Source organism: Seriola lalandi, unplaced genomic scaffold (genome assembly GCF_002814215.2).
Source record: "Seriola lalandi dorsalis isolate HSWRI2012SDOR001 ecotype SW California unplaced genomic scaffold, Sedor1 jcf7180002054919, whole genome shotgun sequence".
Taxonomy (NCBI): Eukaryota; Metazoa; Chordata; class Actinopteri; order Carangiformes; family Carangidae; genus Seriola; species Seriola lalandi.
In genome coordinates this window covers 99,514-117,334 of record NW_019525471.1, presented here as the reverse complement: position 1 = coordinate 117,334, position 17,821 = coordinate 99,514, and the positions used below count along the sequence as shown (strand labels likewise).

The 17,821-nt window shown below is 39.7% G+C and overlaps 2 protein-coding genes across 2 annotated transcripts; both read left to right on the top strand.

The window, feature by feature from the left end:
* Positions 1–4,965: 4,965 nt before the first annotated feature.
* LOC111673471 (homeobox protein HMX3-B-like) lies at positions 4,966–9,039 on the top strand. The gene is made up of 3 exons (XM_023431228.2): positions 4,966–5,549; positions 6,219–6,413; positions 7,385–9,039. The coding sequence occupies exons 1-3, from the start codon at positions 5,300–5,302 to the stop codon at positions 7,810–7,812; spliced, it is 873 nt and encodes a 290-aa protein (XP_023286996.1). The 5' UTR covers positions 4,966–5,299; the 3' UTR covers positions 7,813–9,039.
* A 676-nt stretch (positions 9,040–9,715) lies between these two features.
* LOC111673482 (uncharacterized) lies at positions 9,716–11,543 on the top strand. The gene is made up of 2 exons (XM_023431244.2): positions 9,716–10,024; positions 10,377–11,543. Exons 1-2 carry the CDS (start codon positions 9,811–9,813, stop codon positions 10,937–10,939), a joined length of 777 nt encoding a protein of 258 aa, XP_023287012.1. The 5' UTR covers positions 9,716–9,810; the 3' UTR covers positions 10,940–11,543.
* The last annotated feature ends 6,278 nt before the right edge of the window (positions 11,544–17,821 follow it).

The following is a 17,821-nucleotide window of genomic DNA, read 5'->3' as shown; positions in this document are numbered from 1 at the left end:
TTGTCCCAATGAACTGGCTGTGGGTGCAGTGAGGTGAGGGCTAATAGGGATTAAGCAGGAGAAGTATGTGTCAGTTTCGATGGTTGTAATCTGGAGTGTTCTTTTTGGAGTTTCTGAGCAGGTATAAAACGCAGATTAAGAAGCATTTCTGATAAGTGACAGCGGGAGCCTGGAGGTCTGTTTTCACGCAGGCTCCAACGCTGACCTGTTTGACATGAACTGCCGGAGAAATAGCGTGTTTTAAAATCTCATCTGATGGGAACTAATTTAGCATTTTGATTAAAGAAAGATGAAGAAACCGAGGGGGGAAATAAAGCAGTGGCACAGACGGCGGGCAGGGGTTGCAGGAGAGCCTAAAAATCAGACGGATTCATCAGTAGCTCCACGCTCCATGTGGCATAAAGGGGCCTTCTGGTTGACTGCCTCCGTTAAGGCCGACCTAAGATGTCTGGACCTCGTTGACCTCATATACACTACTGCATTCTGGGCCATGGCTTTGACCTCCACAGCTTGCACTGGCCCATTATAGTGCCAGAAATAATGATGTGGAGGATTCCCCCAGCAGATTATCAATACAGTGATTCTCATCATGCATATGGGAAGACAAACATATATACACTGTTAATGACACCGGATTACAGTCCCATCTGGATGTGACTCCGGGTGGTTTTATTATGGATGAGCTGACAGCGGCAAATCAAAGTAATCAGCAGGATGGACGGTGACAGAACTATTCACTGAGAGCTAATGTTTTATTCAAAACTTCATCTTGTTCAAAAGAGCAAATAACAGCCAGTGGAACCAGAATAAGTACTTAAGTAAAGTTCAGCACTTCCAATGAATTGTTAGGCAAATGTGAATATTTACATTTCATGCTACTTTAAAACTTCGACTTTTGGCAGCTACAGCGACTTATAATAATATAATAATTATTTTTTATAAGAAAACATATAGTGATGTTATAAAATAAAGAATTAACTACCATGTTAACCAACAAACTACAACATTTAAATGGTGCTTGTACATTATGCATCAGTATTATTAATAAAGTAGTTTTATAATAATACAGTTTAACTGACTGGGGCCATTTACTCTTGATACTTGAGGTACATTTTTCTGATGATACTCCTGAAGTAAAATTGTGGCTGGAGGACTTGTAAGCGTACTTTAAGAAAAAAGAAAAACGAAATTGCTACATTTACTTAGAACCTACTTTCTTATTCCACCACTGCAAATAATAGACAAACAACCTAACCCAGTAAGAAGTGCATAAAATGAGCCTAAATGAACAATTAGAGCATTTCTCTCCTCATTTGAACTGAATTAAATAATTTACTACATTTGCAACAGCAAGCACATTTACTCATAGTGTCTATGCAGCAGGTAATTTAGAAGCTCTGTTCTTCATTGCATCATATCTACCTCGTAAGGCTGCAGTGCCATCTTTAATTAAGAGATCTTGAACATGCCTCTGCGCAACGCTTCACAACCAGGCGAGACAGGAGAGGAAGTGTTGCGTTAGAGCTGCTGTTGGCCAAGTGACATTAGATCATTTCTAGATTTCCCCAAACTGACACAAAAACATGTCTGTCTGAATTATTGCTAGGTAAAACAACAACAACAACAACAACAACAACAACAACTAAACAGAAAACAAAATTTCCCATCATCCTGCATCTATTAAACACTCACATATCAGCTGCTTCAGCAGACTCATGCAAGTATCTCTAAAATGGAGCCCTGCTCAGTTTTTTTATAGCCTGAAAAAAGTTCCAGATTAATAGGATATTATAGCAATTATTGCCTTTGATGAAATGTCTTTCTTTGGCAGGCCTCCATATGACTTTATGAACCCTGACCTATTTATGTAAGGACATGATATGCTTCCACTTTGCCTCAAAATATTATCAGCCACCTCCCTGAGGACCCAGATAAAGAGACCAGTCAAATGACTGAGTGTTTAGAGAAGACAAAGGCTTAAAACACATTCACTCCAGAGCCCTAACGATTCAAAATGAGCGAAAACTACAACAAAAAAACGACTGACTTTTGCCAAATATCTGGATACTACATTAAAAAGGAGTCAACCTGACTGAAAATCATATAGAATCTTAAACCATTGATGGAGGAAAACCCTGATTCTGCTTCATGTACGCAGAAGTCTATGTCATTTTCTCAAACTTTTATCTACACTTTGCTTTTTCTTATTAAATATTGGTTAATTTTCTCTCATGAAGCCTCAAAAAACATTGAGAAATGAAAATGCACAACCAGTGACGAGGACTCACAAGTGGATACACTTTCATTTTAAAGGCCCTGAAAACTTTTCTCACTCAGCTTCTTGGGATCTTACATGAACTCACTATTTTCTGATAAGTTGGAGCAGTCTTGGTTATTTCACTTCAGAAATGTAAGTTATGTTTTTTTTTCTGTTTTTTGTTTTCAATGGTTTTAAGTGGGCGGAGACTTTGTTTTGAAAATGTGACATCATGCATTTCCATGCCCCTGATCTGACCACACTTTTAACAGTTTTAAACACTTAACTAATATCTAAAAATGTTTTTCTTTAATTTTGTTTTCTTTCTTTGTTTTTTTTTTGTTTTGTTGTTTTTTAAAAAAGGTAATTGTTACTAATTTAACAATGAATATCTAATGTTATGGAGAAATACTTAATATTTAAAAAGAAAGAATTTTCAGGGACTTTAAGGTCATAAACCATAAAGATTGGAAAGAAGTGTCTTAAACCTTGTTATAAATAGAAGAAAAAAAAATCCTGTGTGTAAATTTATTTAACTCCTTCATTTTTTAATTTATCCAAACTGCTGGAGTGTTTTCACTTTAAGCCAGAATTATTCTTTCAACTTAAAATAAAACAGCTTCAAAACATTGGGCACAAACATCAGATTAGGATAGAATTAATAGTTTATGCAAGTTTTGCCACAATAAACCACCTTATGAATTATAAACATTAGCCATACTGCCTGCGTGTACTGCAGCCCACACGGTGGCAGAATACATACATTAACTGCTTGATAGATTTAATGCATGTTTTAAACTTTATGTGAAGCCTGTAATTTGGGAATTCACATAAAATGTCTGTGGTGCTCCACTCCAACCACAATCCAGAGTGTTAGGTTGATAGGCTAACACTTGCAAAGAGGCTTTTGCAAAGTCAATTTAGTGGCACAATAGAGAACAATTGTGAGAAAATCTTCTGAGAACACAAATGGTTTGTTGTTCTCTGCCTCTCTTCCCTGCTCACCAGTCTGCACAGGGATTAAATATTACTCCTTTGTTCACTTGCCTTCTTTCTCAGTCTTTAACTAATATTTACTGAAGTGTTGTGAGGTGCTTTCTATGCAGAGAGACACTGGAGGCAGTTAGATTCAACATGTTTGATCAACATGCAGACTGAAAACCTGCAGCCTGGAATGTCCTGAGCATTTGTTCAAGCTTACTTACAGATGAAAGTAAGCTTTTCATGGTGTTTAAATCCTATTACAACTCCAAACGCAAACCGTTCACAGTTCCGAAGCTGACTCAACATTTTCCACCTTCAGCATCAATTAACTCATTTTAAGCTGGAACTCAGTCCATCTATGGCCATTTAAGGTAGCAGGGGCTCTTTCCAAGAAACAGGAATACATTCATTCTCTACGGATGATCTGCACTTGAGTGTTCATATTAGGTTTTAGAACGACTTCTTAACCAAGGTGAAATGCTTCTGTTTCAGCCTGTCACTTTGAAAATGAGAATGTTTTGAGAGGCCTGTGGTGGTGGGCACTGATTGGCCCTTTAAGTCTGCTGGGAGGGAGGAATACCAACCCCAGAAGAGAGATGATGTTAACACTGTTGACGCCTGTGGGTGTATTGTGCTTAATTTGGAAATACATGTTTGCAAACAAACAAAAGAGCCAGACATTAAAATGAATTAGATTTTTTTTCCCTCTTTCATTTATCATCTTTTTTTCTTTTTTTTATATTTTCTTTGTGCAAGTGAGGAATCGAAAATCTTTAAAGTGTGCCTTGATCAAAAACATATTTTGCTTATTGTTACTTCATTTTGACACTAGAAGAGAGTTTGGCGCTAGGAAAGCTGTTCTCACGTTCATCTGCTGAGGGAGGAAAGTTTCTCTGTGCTCACCCTAAATAAATATGAGTTTATCATGAGAACGTATGGGCAAGATTTTGTGACATCACAACTGGTTTAGAAGTTAATTCTGGCCTGAAATGCAACTTACTTTTTTAAAAAAAAAAAAAGTGTGATGTGGAAACTGCACACACACTGGGAATAGACTGTACAGTGAAGTGTATCCAGCAGTTAAACATATTTTAACAAATATTTTTAAAAGAACATTTTTTTTAATATGTCAAAAGTAAATATAATCCAAGGTCATTTTTAACCAGTTTGTGAAAAATATTACAGCTAACTATAACGTGTGAACGGAGGGGATGTTTGAACAATATAGGCTCATCGATCAAATAATTTTTTCTGTGTATATGGAGAGACATTAGACAACAGGCTCCCTTAAATATTGACCCCTACATTCAAAACTTTAATCATCTATGTAGTCCTGACCTTTAACATAATTAGTATTGTTCAACTATTGAGTGTTAAAAAAAACATACATATATAAATAAATACATACCAATAATAATTATTGGTATTATTGTTTTTTAATAATAATTTAATAATTATAAAATTATTATTTTAAAAAATTATCATCATTGTTATTATGCGAGTAATCAGACAGTCGTAGGAAAATACATTTGTGTTTGATCGTTATGGCGCAAGAGAATAAGAGCATTTAAGTTTAGCGTCTGACAGATTGCATAGTAAATATAAAGTGTGCATGGACAAATGTAACCAATAGGCGGTACTGTGCCATTCCTCATGAAGCGCTCTGCATCTCCAGCCCTGAGGACAACACTGTATCTCTGCTTTGCTTTGCTCCCTAACTGACCTAAATACAGCATCTCTGCGTCCCTCAAGGCAGACACGGTCTACCACCGAGGCTCTGAACAACGAGACTGTCTCGAGTTTTTTTTTTTTCTCCTCTTCTTGAGTAATTCCTCCTCGCTTCCTGATTATAGATCCAACCAAAGAGAGATTTGTTTTTGTCTTGATCTCTGACAACTGAGGCTCGATCTCTCTGTGCTCCGATGGATTGCGTCGGGATGGTTTACACGGTGCAGAAGCCTCTCCTGGTTTGGAAACGAGACACATTCCCGGGAATGATTTTATAATATCCAGATCTGGGATTTTTTTTTTTTTTTTTATAGGACAGAAAAGGTTAAAATGCTGGACAATAAAGCGCCGACATCGAAGCTCGGTCCTCCATCGAGAGGTTCGTCTTTTTACATCGAGAATCTGCTGGGAACCACAGACAGAGGGGCTTCAGCCGAGGAGCGGGTGGAGACCTCGGGCTTTAAAGTTACCGTCCACAGCCCGGTGATCTGCCCGGGACTGAACACCAGACGTTTGAACGACAGCGAGGCGCTGAACTGGAGAAAGGCATCACCAAATACAGTGTACGGCAGCTCAGGAAGTGAGTGTCCACCTGTAAACGGTTTTACTTGTTTTGCTCCGGGACTCCAACATTTTCACAAATTAGTACAACTGAAGTTTTAATGTGGCCTGCATGAGATAACAGTGCTCATAGGCTGGATTATCAGGATTAACAACTGCTTACCAGGTTCATGACAACACTTACATCTGATCTAAGGAGAAGTATCATTCATGTATAACGATATAAATAATTACGTCACACGTAAAAGCACCAAATGCCACGTGTAAAAGTCTAGATTACCACCCGGATCAGAAGTAGTCTATTTTCTTTCTCTAAATGATCTCTCTCTGGTGCTTCAACGGGCCACAAGTGGAGACTACACGTGGGCTCTAGCACGTCTCACTGTCCTGCGTCCGTGCGTAAAAACACCCCAACTACCCAATTATCAGCCGCGGACGAGCCAACAGTGTTTGGCAACGATACAGCAATCTAACTCTGGTGCCTCAAATAGAGCAGCAGTGTCGCTGATGATTATTTATAAACTTCAAAAGGACATGGAGCATTATTAATGCGCATGGTTTCCCACCGGTCCACAAGTGAAACAACGTCCTTATAGTTTTGGACACGAGCGCAGTGAAGTCCAAACAGTGTGTAGGATGATTTAAAGTGGGTTGTGTTTCCCCTTATTGTCACGGTTTTTCCTCGAAGGTCCACAGCTGAAGGCCAGCGACTCGGATGAACACAGAGACCTTCAGTCGAGCAGCGACCGGGACTCCCCGACTTTAACGGGGCGGGCGGAGGAGAACGATGGACCGGAGGAGAAGGGGGAAGATAGTTTGACGGATGAAAGAGAGGACGACGCGCGCTCCTCCTGCTTCTTTCGAGAGGACAGCTGTGACCCAGGTGAGGCCAAAGTAAACTGACCCGCGCTACATCTTAAAAACACAGCCCACCCTGGGCTCTGTGGGGAGCGCAAGCGGGCATGCGCAGGCTCCCCACTCATGAAACGCTCCTTCTTACCGCCGTGATGACAGGCTGCATGCAGACTTGTTTTTTTTTCCCCCTTTTGGAAGTAGGATGTAGAAAATTAGCTTTGCTGTTGGATTATATACTAACCATGAATTTGTCCTCTGTATAAAATCAATATATCAGCGGTTTTCACAAGCTTCACATGAACTAGCAGGGATGTAGCGAAGAGTTGCTGGGTCCATGTGACAGAAAACGGCCATGGGCACCTTTTTGTTTTTTTGTTTTTTTTTTCTTTAAATAAAAATGTTGCTACCAAATGATGCCATCTTATAATACCGAAAATCTCTATTAGTCATGGATGTAACGTACTGTATTGATTATATATTCAATATCTACAGTTAAGTTACACAGATATATATCGTGACCTCTGATAAATACATGATCAAACCATTGAATTTTTAGGAATTTCACCAAAAACCAACATTCCCATCTGAGTATTTTTTCTGTTTCTCAGTTAACTTTACTCCCATTGAAATTTACCCTAAACTTCACAATATGTCAATATTCCAATACAAAACTATAAGGACACTCAGAGCGCAGACTTCATGCAAACCAGACACCAGAGAAAAAAATCTCAAAGTCATAGTAAATGATCCGGATCTGCCCCAAAATTTAAAGGGTTCCTCCCTGGACCACGTCCCGGCCCTCCACCAAGTTCGGTGAAAATCGGTTCATTACTTTTTGTGTAATCCTGCTGACAAACAAATTAACACAGGTGTTGGCAAAGGTAAACCATGACAGAAGATTCATTCATGTCTCCTACCGCCCCCCCCAAATCAAAGCTGCACTTTCAAGAGTTGTATCCAGTTACTTTAAGTAAAATCTCTCCCTCTTCCCCGTCTCAGGTGACACGAAAGTGGCGCGAAAGAAGAAGACCCGCACCGTGTTCAGCCGCAGTCAGGTCTTCCAGCTCGAGTCCACCTTCGACCTGAAACGCTACCTGAGCAGCGCAGAGCGAGCCGGGCTGGCGGCCTCGCTGCAGCTCACAGAGACCCAGGTGAAGATCTGGTTTCAAAACCGCAGGAACAAGTGGAAGAGGCAGATCGCCGAGGACATAGAGGCCAGCGGCGCCGGCGTCCCCTATGCTGCGCAGAGGGTCGTCCGAGTTCCCGTGCTGTATCGCGAGAACATCGCCACGCCCATGGCGTTGACCAGCTTGCCTCAAGTGTCGCCATCGGTGGTTGGCTTCTCTAATGCTATTAACTATCCATTGACTGCTCACTTCACTCATCCGCTGTCGTTTGTGACGCCACAGATGACCGGACTGGTGTGACTGTGAGGAAGGAGGAGAAGCTAAAGCGGCCCAGCAGACTTGTGACTCTTTGGACACCAATTAAACAAATAAAAAGACGCTGCAGAAATGTTCATTTTAGCTCCAGTTCAGGTTCTGTAAAGTCACAACTTCTGCTAATGCACTGAGGATAACTCTTCCTGTGTTTAAATGTTTTTCTTAAAGTTGCTTCAAGAAAAAGTCCAAAAGAAACAGACAGATTTAGATCAAGGTGGATCACTCATCGAGGGCGAAGGCCGAATTAAAACCCTCTCCATATTAGCAGTGCTTTTTCTCCCCCAGTTAATTTTTAAAAACTTGTAATTTTTTAAGATTCACTGCTAGATTTAATAAATATGGATATTTTTGGAGTATTTAAGCTGCCCACAATCCTTTTCCTCAGGCCGACATTTCACACAAGATCACACAGGATTTAAATCTAGCTCTATTTTGTGATGATTTTTCACTATTGTATGAGTGACCCACATACTGTACATATGGGGAGCAATTAAGGGTCAATAATGTTTTTTTTTTGTGGAATTATGTTCAGAGATAATTTCAAAATTTGTGAGTATACATCAGCCTGTGTAAACCTGTGAAAAAAAACTTGTAACATGTAAAAACGAAACAATTTGTGGAGAAAATGAGCAAAATGCTAAAATAAAATTAGCGGACAAACGATATCAATGGAGAGGTTACACAACGCAAAAAACACTTGTGAAAATCTCAGTGAATCAAAGCATAAAACTGTGAAACTCGAAGTTCCCACACTGTGTGCGATCTTTAAGTTACATTTGAACACACATTTACTTTTGCCTCTGCTTTTAAACCTCACTATGCAACACAACTAGAAATCTTCTCCGCACATGAACAAACTTTTGTCACAGGATTTCAGGTTCTTTGTCGACATTATTTCCCAAGCTCTCAAGGCTTTTTGACCCTTATTTGAGCCCATACACATAATTTATAATAAATATAATGCACTGTCTCATTGGACAGCTCTACAATGTGTAGAAACTCAATCACTAATGAAAATGTATGTTGGTGTTTGTGACTTTTGATAGCTGTGAGCATGGCTACGTTATTAGCAATAATCTGACACTTTTTTCTTTTCTTTTTTTTCTTTTTTTTTTTTTTTTTTTTTTTTTTTTTTTTTTTTTAATTTAAGAGAATTTTAATACAGACTTTTGTACACCGATATGTTCACGTATGAATAAAATCTATGCACAAGTTATTTTGTGGTCTCTTACTGACGGTAACTTTATCGCATGGTGACCGTTTGCATTCCCGTGTAAAAGCAATGAAATGAAGCCTGTTTACTGCAGGCTACATGCACATTTGAGGAAGGGGAGTGTGTGAGCTTTAAAAGCACAACTGAACCAGACGAAGTTAGGATATGTTCACAGACTAATTCAGATAAGATATAGGCCACAGATAGTGGATATAGTCCTTCAGAACAGCCGACAGGCTGAACAGACACAAGAAACAAACAATAGAAGTTAATGCATTAAAGTAGTTTCCAGCGTCTGTGGCCCCTGAAACATTTTTAGGTCCCATAATTCTCTTGAAGCCTCCAGTCAGAGAGGTCAAGCTGCATGTGAATGTGGCATAGTTAAAAAAGAAAAAAAGAGAAAAAAAAGAAAAGAAATAAACATCAGTGCTGGGAAAGATGCTGTGCTTTAAAAAAAAAAAAAAAAAAAACTGTGATCCACAGGAGTCACGTCTTGAATCTGCTCAGTATTACGCCGCATTGAGCAAACACACGTGAATTCTGGTGACATTAAACTGTTTAAAGCCACAATATGGCAGCCAGACGGAAATCTGCATCCCGCCCTCATCTGCCCCACAACCTCACCAATCAAAAGCTGCTAAACCGCAGTCTTCCGGGTCGTTGAAGAGCGTCGCGCCGGCTCCTCCGCGCGCTAGTCGCAGCCGAGGAGCAATGGTGCTCGGAGCGTCCGGAGACGTCGGTGTTTCGGGAATCTCGGAGGAGCGGATGAAATGCCGGGGAACATGAGCAAAGAGGACGCCCCGAGTCGGAGCGCTTCTTTGACCTTCACCATTGACAACATCCTCAACCTGAAGCAGCGGGACGGCGGAGACTTTGGCGCTTCGAAGGCGCAGAGGGACAGTGGATGTAAGAATGATTTTCAAGCGCGGTATGAGGAGGTGTGGGACGTCCGGAGGAGACATGACAGCGGGCAAGAGGAGACAGGTAACTGTGGCAAATTCATTTTGTTTTCTCCAAAGTACTTTATCTAAAAGTGACTGTTACATTTTTATACGGAATATCCAGTTTCAGCTGATAGACATGGTTAGAAGTAGACGGATGTGTAAATATACAAAAAAAAAAAACAGAGTGAAGGTAACGAACAAAATTACTTTCTGAAAATGTCAGGGTGAAAGTCTCGTGCTGGAAGTCGTTGTTTTCGTTTTTTTTTTTTTAATTAATTACCTGAATAATTGTGCAGCCTCTTTACATGTGTGTGTATCTGCGCACGGAGTGGCCGGGGAGTGTGTCTGACTTTACCGCTGCATCAAAGCACGTTTTGTCGCTTCGTTCACAGTGAAGCCCAGAGTCCAGCGTGCGGACCTCGGGGAAAACACCCCACCGCTGACCGCTGGCTCCTGTCCCGGGTCGCAAAGTGCGCACAGCGCTGAGGACGCGTCCGAGCAGCAGCAACAACAACAACAACAACAGCAACAACAGCAGGAGGCCACTGACACCAAAGCCATGGTGAAGAAGAAGACGCGCACCATCTTCTCCAAGAGACAGATATTTCAGCTGGAGGCCACTTTTGACATGAAGCGGTATCTGAGCAGTTCGGAGAGAGCGTGCCTCGCCAGCTCGCTGCAGCTCACCGAGACGCAGGTGAAGATCTGGTTTCAGAACCGCCGCAACAAGCTGAAGAGACAGCTGTCCACGGACATGGAGGGGCCGCTGGCCGCCGAGCACTTCTCAGAGGCGGGGAAAAACGTGCAATTACCGACTTTTTACAAGGACAGCAGCCTGCTGGGCGGATGTTTGTTACCAATGCCTTTCCCCGTCATGTACCCGACCGCAAACGCTGCGCCTTACATCTATTTCTCCAACACTGGCAAATATTTTGGCCTGTTTGAGGCGGACTGATGTTTCATCTGTGTGGACACTCCGACATACAGTCACCCCAGGGTTGGCTTTACATGAGCCTGTCACTTTTATTTTACTATCAACTTTTTTTTCTTTCTTTTTTTTTTTAAGTCTTTTTTTTTCAGTTTATAGAAATTTTCCCAACTTTGATGTAAACATATCAACTAATCCAAAACATGCATGTGCCACTTTTTTCCTTCCCCAAATGGTTTATATTATTATTAATTATTATTTTTATTATTATTATATTTTCAAAGGTTAGGATATTTTAAATAGAAAGTTTATTGTCAGAAGAAAGTGCATGCATTAAAGTTCCTGAGCAGTTTTCCTTTGCGCAGTAATGTCATCTGACTGAATGTATGTTCATGCTGCATTAACTCCGTTACCCTGCAATAATACTTTGACTTTATTTTCCAGCTCTTGTGTTGAAATTTCAGAGTTTCTGAGGAGCAACACTTCTTTGTATTTATATGGCCTTATTTTTGTTGTTGTTAAACACTTTTGTTTGTTTTCACTTGATCTTTCATATGACAGACTGTTGAACTGTGAATACAGTTATTATATCATGAAAATGACCAATTTTGCAATAAAAAGTGGAATATTATTTGTGCAGTGTGTTGACTTTAAACTGAATTATATCAGGACGACAGCGATTAGAAAAAAAAAGGGATTTCCAGAGAAGACTTTTTTTTTTTTTTTTTTTATATATATATATATCTTTCTTCAGTGTATTTATTTCATATTATTCTTATGGTGCATTTGTTTCCAGGTTATAAGTTATAGTTTGTTCTTTTAGAAAGTGTGAATCTCTGTCATCACAGTAACAAGGTTAAAGTTGAGCTGTTTCCTCTGCACTGCTAAAGTCAGGGAGAATTCTTCAACTCTAATGTTCAAAAGCTTGAAAATGGCTCCAGGTTACTTTACATGCTTCCTAACGAATGAACAGAGCGTGTCGGGTCTAATTACTCATCTAATTTCAGTTTGAAGTCAGAAACTCGTTTCCATCAACAGGTCACTTCCCTGCATTCATTTATTCATGTATTCTCTTTAGCTGCAGTTGCATCATGAGCAGCTGCTGCCTCAGCCTGTCTGTGTCGGCCGTTATCATCAGGTTCCTCTCTCCAAGTGTTAAATTGTCACTTCTCTTCGTATCTGCGTTGCAAACTTGTAACTTTACAGTTTTCCCCAGTCAGTGACTTTCTGTCTGATTGTTTACTGTTCGTTTGCTGCACTAAAAACCCTGAACTGAACTTTAAAGAGTTTTTAAAAAGTCAAATCACTGCACACTGCAGAGTTTGTCTCTTGAAATCACATTTAGACCTTTAAAGTTTGTGAACTAGTCTCAGGCTTTTCCTGCTCATCAAAGGCCTGAACTCCTGTTGAAACATTTCTTCATAAAGTAGTTTTGCTCAGACTGATTTAGTTTATTTACTGAAATTAATGTCACTGGGATTATTAATTATTAGAAATATTGACCCTGTAAAAGTCTGCTGTTAACTTGAGTAAAAATGCAGAAAATGAAAACAGTAATTTAACCCTAAACTGAGGGGATTATAAAATATTATTTTCAAATATAATTCTTATAATAAAATATTTGATTTGAAAATATGTGAGCCAGTTCGAAGTGAAAATTCTTGTATTTTTTTTATTTATTTTTTTTATACCGCTGGCGTTTCTGCTAAAAACATGGCACCAGATGTATTAAAACAGCAGGAGGTCATCTGTGGTGAACCACAGGTCAAACCCGGACACTGGTTGTTTGTTTGTTTCTTTATTGCCGTCACTTCATGTCAGAACCTAGTAAAAATACGAAACTGTATCATGTCACTTTGGTTCATGTTTGCAGAGTCTCACAGATTCAAGCGGCGTAGAAAAGAACTTCAACGCGAGATTCTCCTCTAAACTAAAATATAACATTAAAAACATAAACATGTTAGATTTTGGGTTAATATATCAAGATTGAAAGGCAAGGCAACTTCATGCAGCAGACTTATTCTCTAGTGCGACATGAACATGTATAAGTGATAATTCCTGTTACACCACAAACAACTGATTTCAGGAGCGTATTTAAACATATGCACAACTAACTGAGATCAAACACTAGAAGTTTATCATTTGAATCCTACAGCCTGATACTGAAAAAGTCATGGTAACATTTCATTTCATAAGAGACTTAAGCGCAAAAAGGTAATGATGAAGATATACATGGCTTCTTGGTTTAAGTGTGTTTTCAGTAGGTCTGACCGACAGAAAAGTACAGCTATTACAATTATTCATTTATTTTAAATCACTTTTTGTTTTGCTCCTACTGGACTGTGGATCTCTTGTATATTGCGGAAATAATAAACAAAAACAAAGTTACAAAATAGTTTGACTAATTTAAAAAAGAAATTTGTATAGAATGAGGTAGAAACTTTTCTTTATAGTAGAAAGACAATCAATGACAGGCTGAGCTCCTGCAAATGTAGCTACACACTGAGCACTTATTGTTGATCAATTTACACATCATCAGCTGCGTGTAGCAAGATGTGCATTTCCACACCACACAAGAAAATCTGAGCCAAGATTCTTCAGGGAAACAAAAAAACAAAACAAAAACACACACACACACACACACACACACACACACACACACAGTACCAATAAGGTGGCTCAGGTCAAAGCTAATGAAGTCATCACAGTGACAGTACTGGCTGATTCATCTCTCTGGTGTTAATCTGCTTCCATAATAACGTAACGCAGCTTGACAGTCTTAGTGCCGTCACATCCATCTCTGACCGAAAAAAGGGTCTGACTTTTTTTTTTTTTTTATTTTGAAGAAAGGGAGTAAGTGTTTCCTAAGAACTGACAGAATTTTTGTTGCAGGTGGAAAACACAGTCACTATCTGTTTTTCTTGAGAGCACATGAGCGTCGCTGAGTAATGCATCTCTGCAGAAAGGGAGAGAGAGAAATAAGAGAAATGTGTATTTAGGTGGACTTGCATCAGTGCTTCTGGAGAGATTTCTCCTAAAGGGCCCAGCAAGCTGCACTTACACACCGTTTCCGGGTCACTTCCCCCTTCAGTGCTGGAGCCTCTCACTGCTTTCTCCCTGTCACAGCCATTCAAGGCCCCGTCGCTGTTAACCTGTTCACTCAACCACTTAGTCTGCCTGCAAATCTGCTGTTTTCTCCACTAAATTCCTGTCTACCTTTGCTGTGAATGTAGCGTTGTACTGTATCTCATTATTCCTCGCAGGGGAAATGAGCAGTTGTTGCTCTGATGGAATATTTCTTGGAAAAGTTAAGTCTAAAATTTGGAAATAAAAAGACGAAAAGAAAGAGAAACAGACTGATTTTTGATGTTTAAAAATCAAGTGATAATTCAAAAGACACAAAAAGTGACTTTAAGAATTAAGAAATTTGTATATAACACACAATTTTTTTACTTTTTCACTAAGGGTTTTTGCAGCAGTGTATTCTAACACATTTTAACAAGGCTGCTTTAAAGTGAAGTTTTCCCTCTTGTTTTTGCTTGTAACAGAGAAAGTTCCAATTGCAGGATTCAGTGTAATAATCATAAGTACTCATGTAATTTTGAGCACATTTACAAGTAAAAGCAGCAACTATACACTATTGCAAATCCTTATAAGCCTTTAACACCACACAGTTGGGCTGGATTTAGCATCTCTTTGTCCAACAAACTGGCAGGAGCCCTTTGAAAATCCATATCAGAAATTATTATCATCATTATTGTAGCTTCATTGCTTTCATGTTTATACTATTTATGCTAATTTAATGCCACGGTAGTCAGAATAATTCATTCAGATAAATATGCTACCTATCATCAGCCAAGGTGTATTAAAACATTTAAAGAAGTAGTAATATCACATTTTTGCAGCCATGTTTACTGTTGTGATGTGTTGGTGGCAAAACGATGGAATAAACAAATTATTTCTTATAATGCACTGAAACCGAATACAAAGTGTAAGGCTTTATGTGTGTATTCATCGAATTGTGGGTGTTTGTCGAATACACATCAGTCACATCTGGGGACTGTCCGTCTGTGGACAAAAAAAATCCAGTCCGCACAAAGTTACCTGCTTATTTACAAGGAATATTAAATGTGTCACACAGGTGCACTTGAAAAATAGTAGCTGTAAAACTTTCAGATTTTATAAAGTATGCGCTGCAAGCCTGCATATTCAGGCACAGTGTTACATTAGTAATATTTGTAAATTATTTATATATTTTGAATTAAGGTCAGATTTTAAAAAAAAAGAAAATGGTGATCTTCCATCCATTTTTCAAATTATTTATATCAAGACGTCAAATATACATGGCCAGTCCTACAGCCAAGTGTTAGCACTGACATTATGGAATATTATATCACTTTTAACAGTGCGTTTGAAAATATAGTGTAGGTTTGAACTTGTAGACTGTGTTGTAAGTGCAGATGTTCAGATCCGTTCTTCCAGGCTTCATTTTGGAAATGATAAGATGTTTCAGTTTCTACCTGTAAACTCTGGTTTGCAAATTTGTGCATTTAGCTCGAGTTTACAGACAGTAACCTGAAGGTTAGTCACTTAGTCAGTCGAGACCTGAATACACAAATATGTAAATGTACACGCTTGCAAAACTAAGAATGTGTATAATATTCCCTAATTTGAGGGTTAACAGATTTTCAAAGGTTTAAGAGTGAGAGTGTGTGTGTGTGTGTGTGTGTGTGTGTGTGTGTGTGTAAATTTGATGTATATTCACATAAATTAATAAACAGCTTCAGTTACAGATGGAAAATAACCGTTATGAACGTTTCTCATTTGATCATAATTCAAAATAAATAGTAAATAAACAAATGTAACACTAATAATAATGAAAGGATATTAATTCCGATTTTGCTGTTTAGCTGTGTTCATTCTGTGTTATGTGCTGGTTTGTTTACATTTGGATTAAAGGTTAGAATTATCTTGTCTTAAACGTAGGGTGAAGGTTTATAAATGGAGCAGTTATGGTTACCATCATAAGAGAATGAATGGAAGTGAACACAAATGTCCTCACAAGTGTAGTACTGCAGGTCTGTGTGCACTGAAGTGCCCGCCTGGCGCGTCTTGGAGTGTGTGCGATGGGTGGTGGGAGTTGGGGTGGGGGTGGGGCTCGGGTGGGGTTTACAGTCGCCAGACTTCCTGACTCTCCCGCTGTCGGACACTTGTGAACGCAGCGTTGGCTCTTTGTGTCTCAGCACTCTGCTCTGCAACCACAAGGTTCAAATGACCCCACCGGCTTCTAGCAGTCTGCCCCGAGCCCGGCTGAGAAGCCCCCAGCCTCGTCTGTCAGAGGCGAAGAAAAATCCATTAAAATCTCAACCTGATCAAAAAGACGCCCAAAGCCAAGACACCATATGCACTCATTTAGGGCTATCGATGACTGGCGAGCGTTGTGGGGTAGTTTAATACATGCGATTGACTTACTGCCAACAGTGGCAACAAAGACGGTTTTTCTACCAAACGAAATAGAGCTGCGAGTCTGGCAGAGTTATTCTGGGCTGATGTGCAGCTCAAGGCCATCCAGAGCTGTCAGCACGTTTCTCCAGTTTGACCATCAGTAACCCACACAGCACATGGTTTCCATTCAACGCTCAACGTATGAATGCTGAGCGCCATTGTTTGAAAACACTGATCCCGAATTGCAAGTGATAATGTGGCCCCAATAAGTGAGTGTGGTGGGGGTTTCTCTCATGCCACTAGCATGCAAATGTGGCGATGTGACCCGAATGCCGTGGCTTCGCGTTAACCTCAGAGCTCCCATTAGACGACCCTGTGAAGTTTGGATAAGTCGTTTTAAATCATGTTGAGAACACAGAGAAAGTAAATGGAGCCCAGTGTTTGTACACACTGCAATCACAGCCGTACCTCTTTGTGTACTACGCTTCAATGTGTGTCGGCGAAAGGATCATCCTCTTGTCTGCGACTCAAAGAGGTTGACATGTTGTCAGATCCAATTTCACCTACTTAACATAGAGTGACAGCTTTGATTGAGATTTCCATATCAATCGTTCACCACTGGCCTTGCTCGTAACTGGACCCGAACGTATGAATAGTTGTTTAATAACCCCGTTAATGACCCATTAATCTACATCCACACTACTTTGCAGCGCACACTGAAAAACAGGCCTGTTTTGCCGTGAGCTTTCTTTGTGCAATCTCAGACGGGCTTTATAATTACTACCAATTAATGTTGGAGCTGCCTCCAGATAGGCTGGATCTGACGCAGCAGCGGCTACTAACCGAGTTTCATTTTTATTTTTTTTTCCTAACATGATGTATTAGAGCTGAACGGTAACTGCTGTAAAATACTATAACTGCTTATTCAGCCTATAAATCTTGGCACATATACAGGAGTGAACAGTGGAGTGTGACAGGAAACAGAGATAACGATAAGAGTAGTTTGAAAGGATGCTAAACAGGCCTGCTTTTATACTGAAATGAACAAAACTGTTAAAACGATCCACAGACCGAACTTACACAGAACTCAGAACCCTAACTTCATCACGTTCAAAATGATGATGCGTTCACTTCACTTAAAAAAAAAAAAAAAAAAAAAAAAAAGCAAAACAAAGAAAAAACTAAATGAGCTTCAGAGTCGTTTTACTGAACAAATTATTCAAGTCTTTTCTACTGCAAAGAAGGTGCCAGCAGCTTGTTACAACCCAGTTACTTTTTATAGTGAGACGACCTCTAGTGGCCGTGGTAATTATGACGGGAGGAGGCAGGTGAAGGAGCGATTAAGGTCAGGGGGGGTCGAAATGGATGGACGGGTCCCGTGTGAAGGTGACGGTCAACATGTTATCCGTGGTCATTGCACAACCTTAACTACATGTTTATTACTGTAACTATGACAACGCAGTT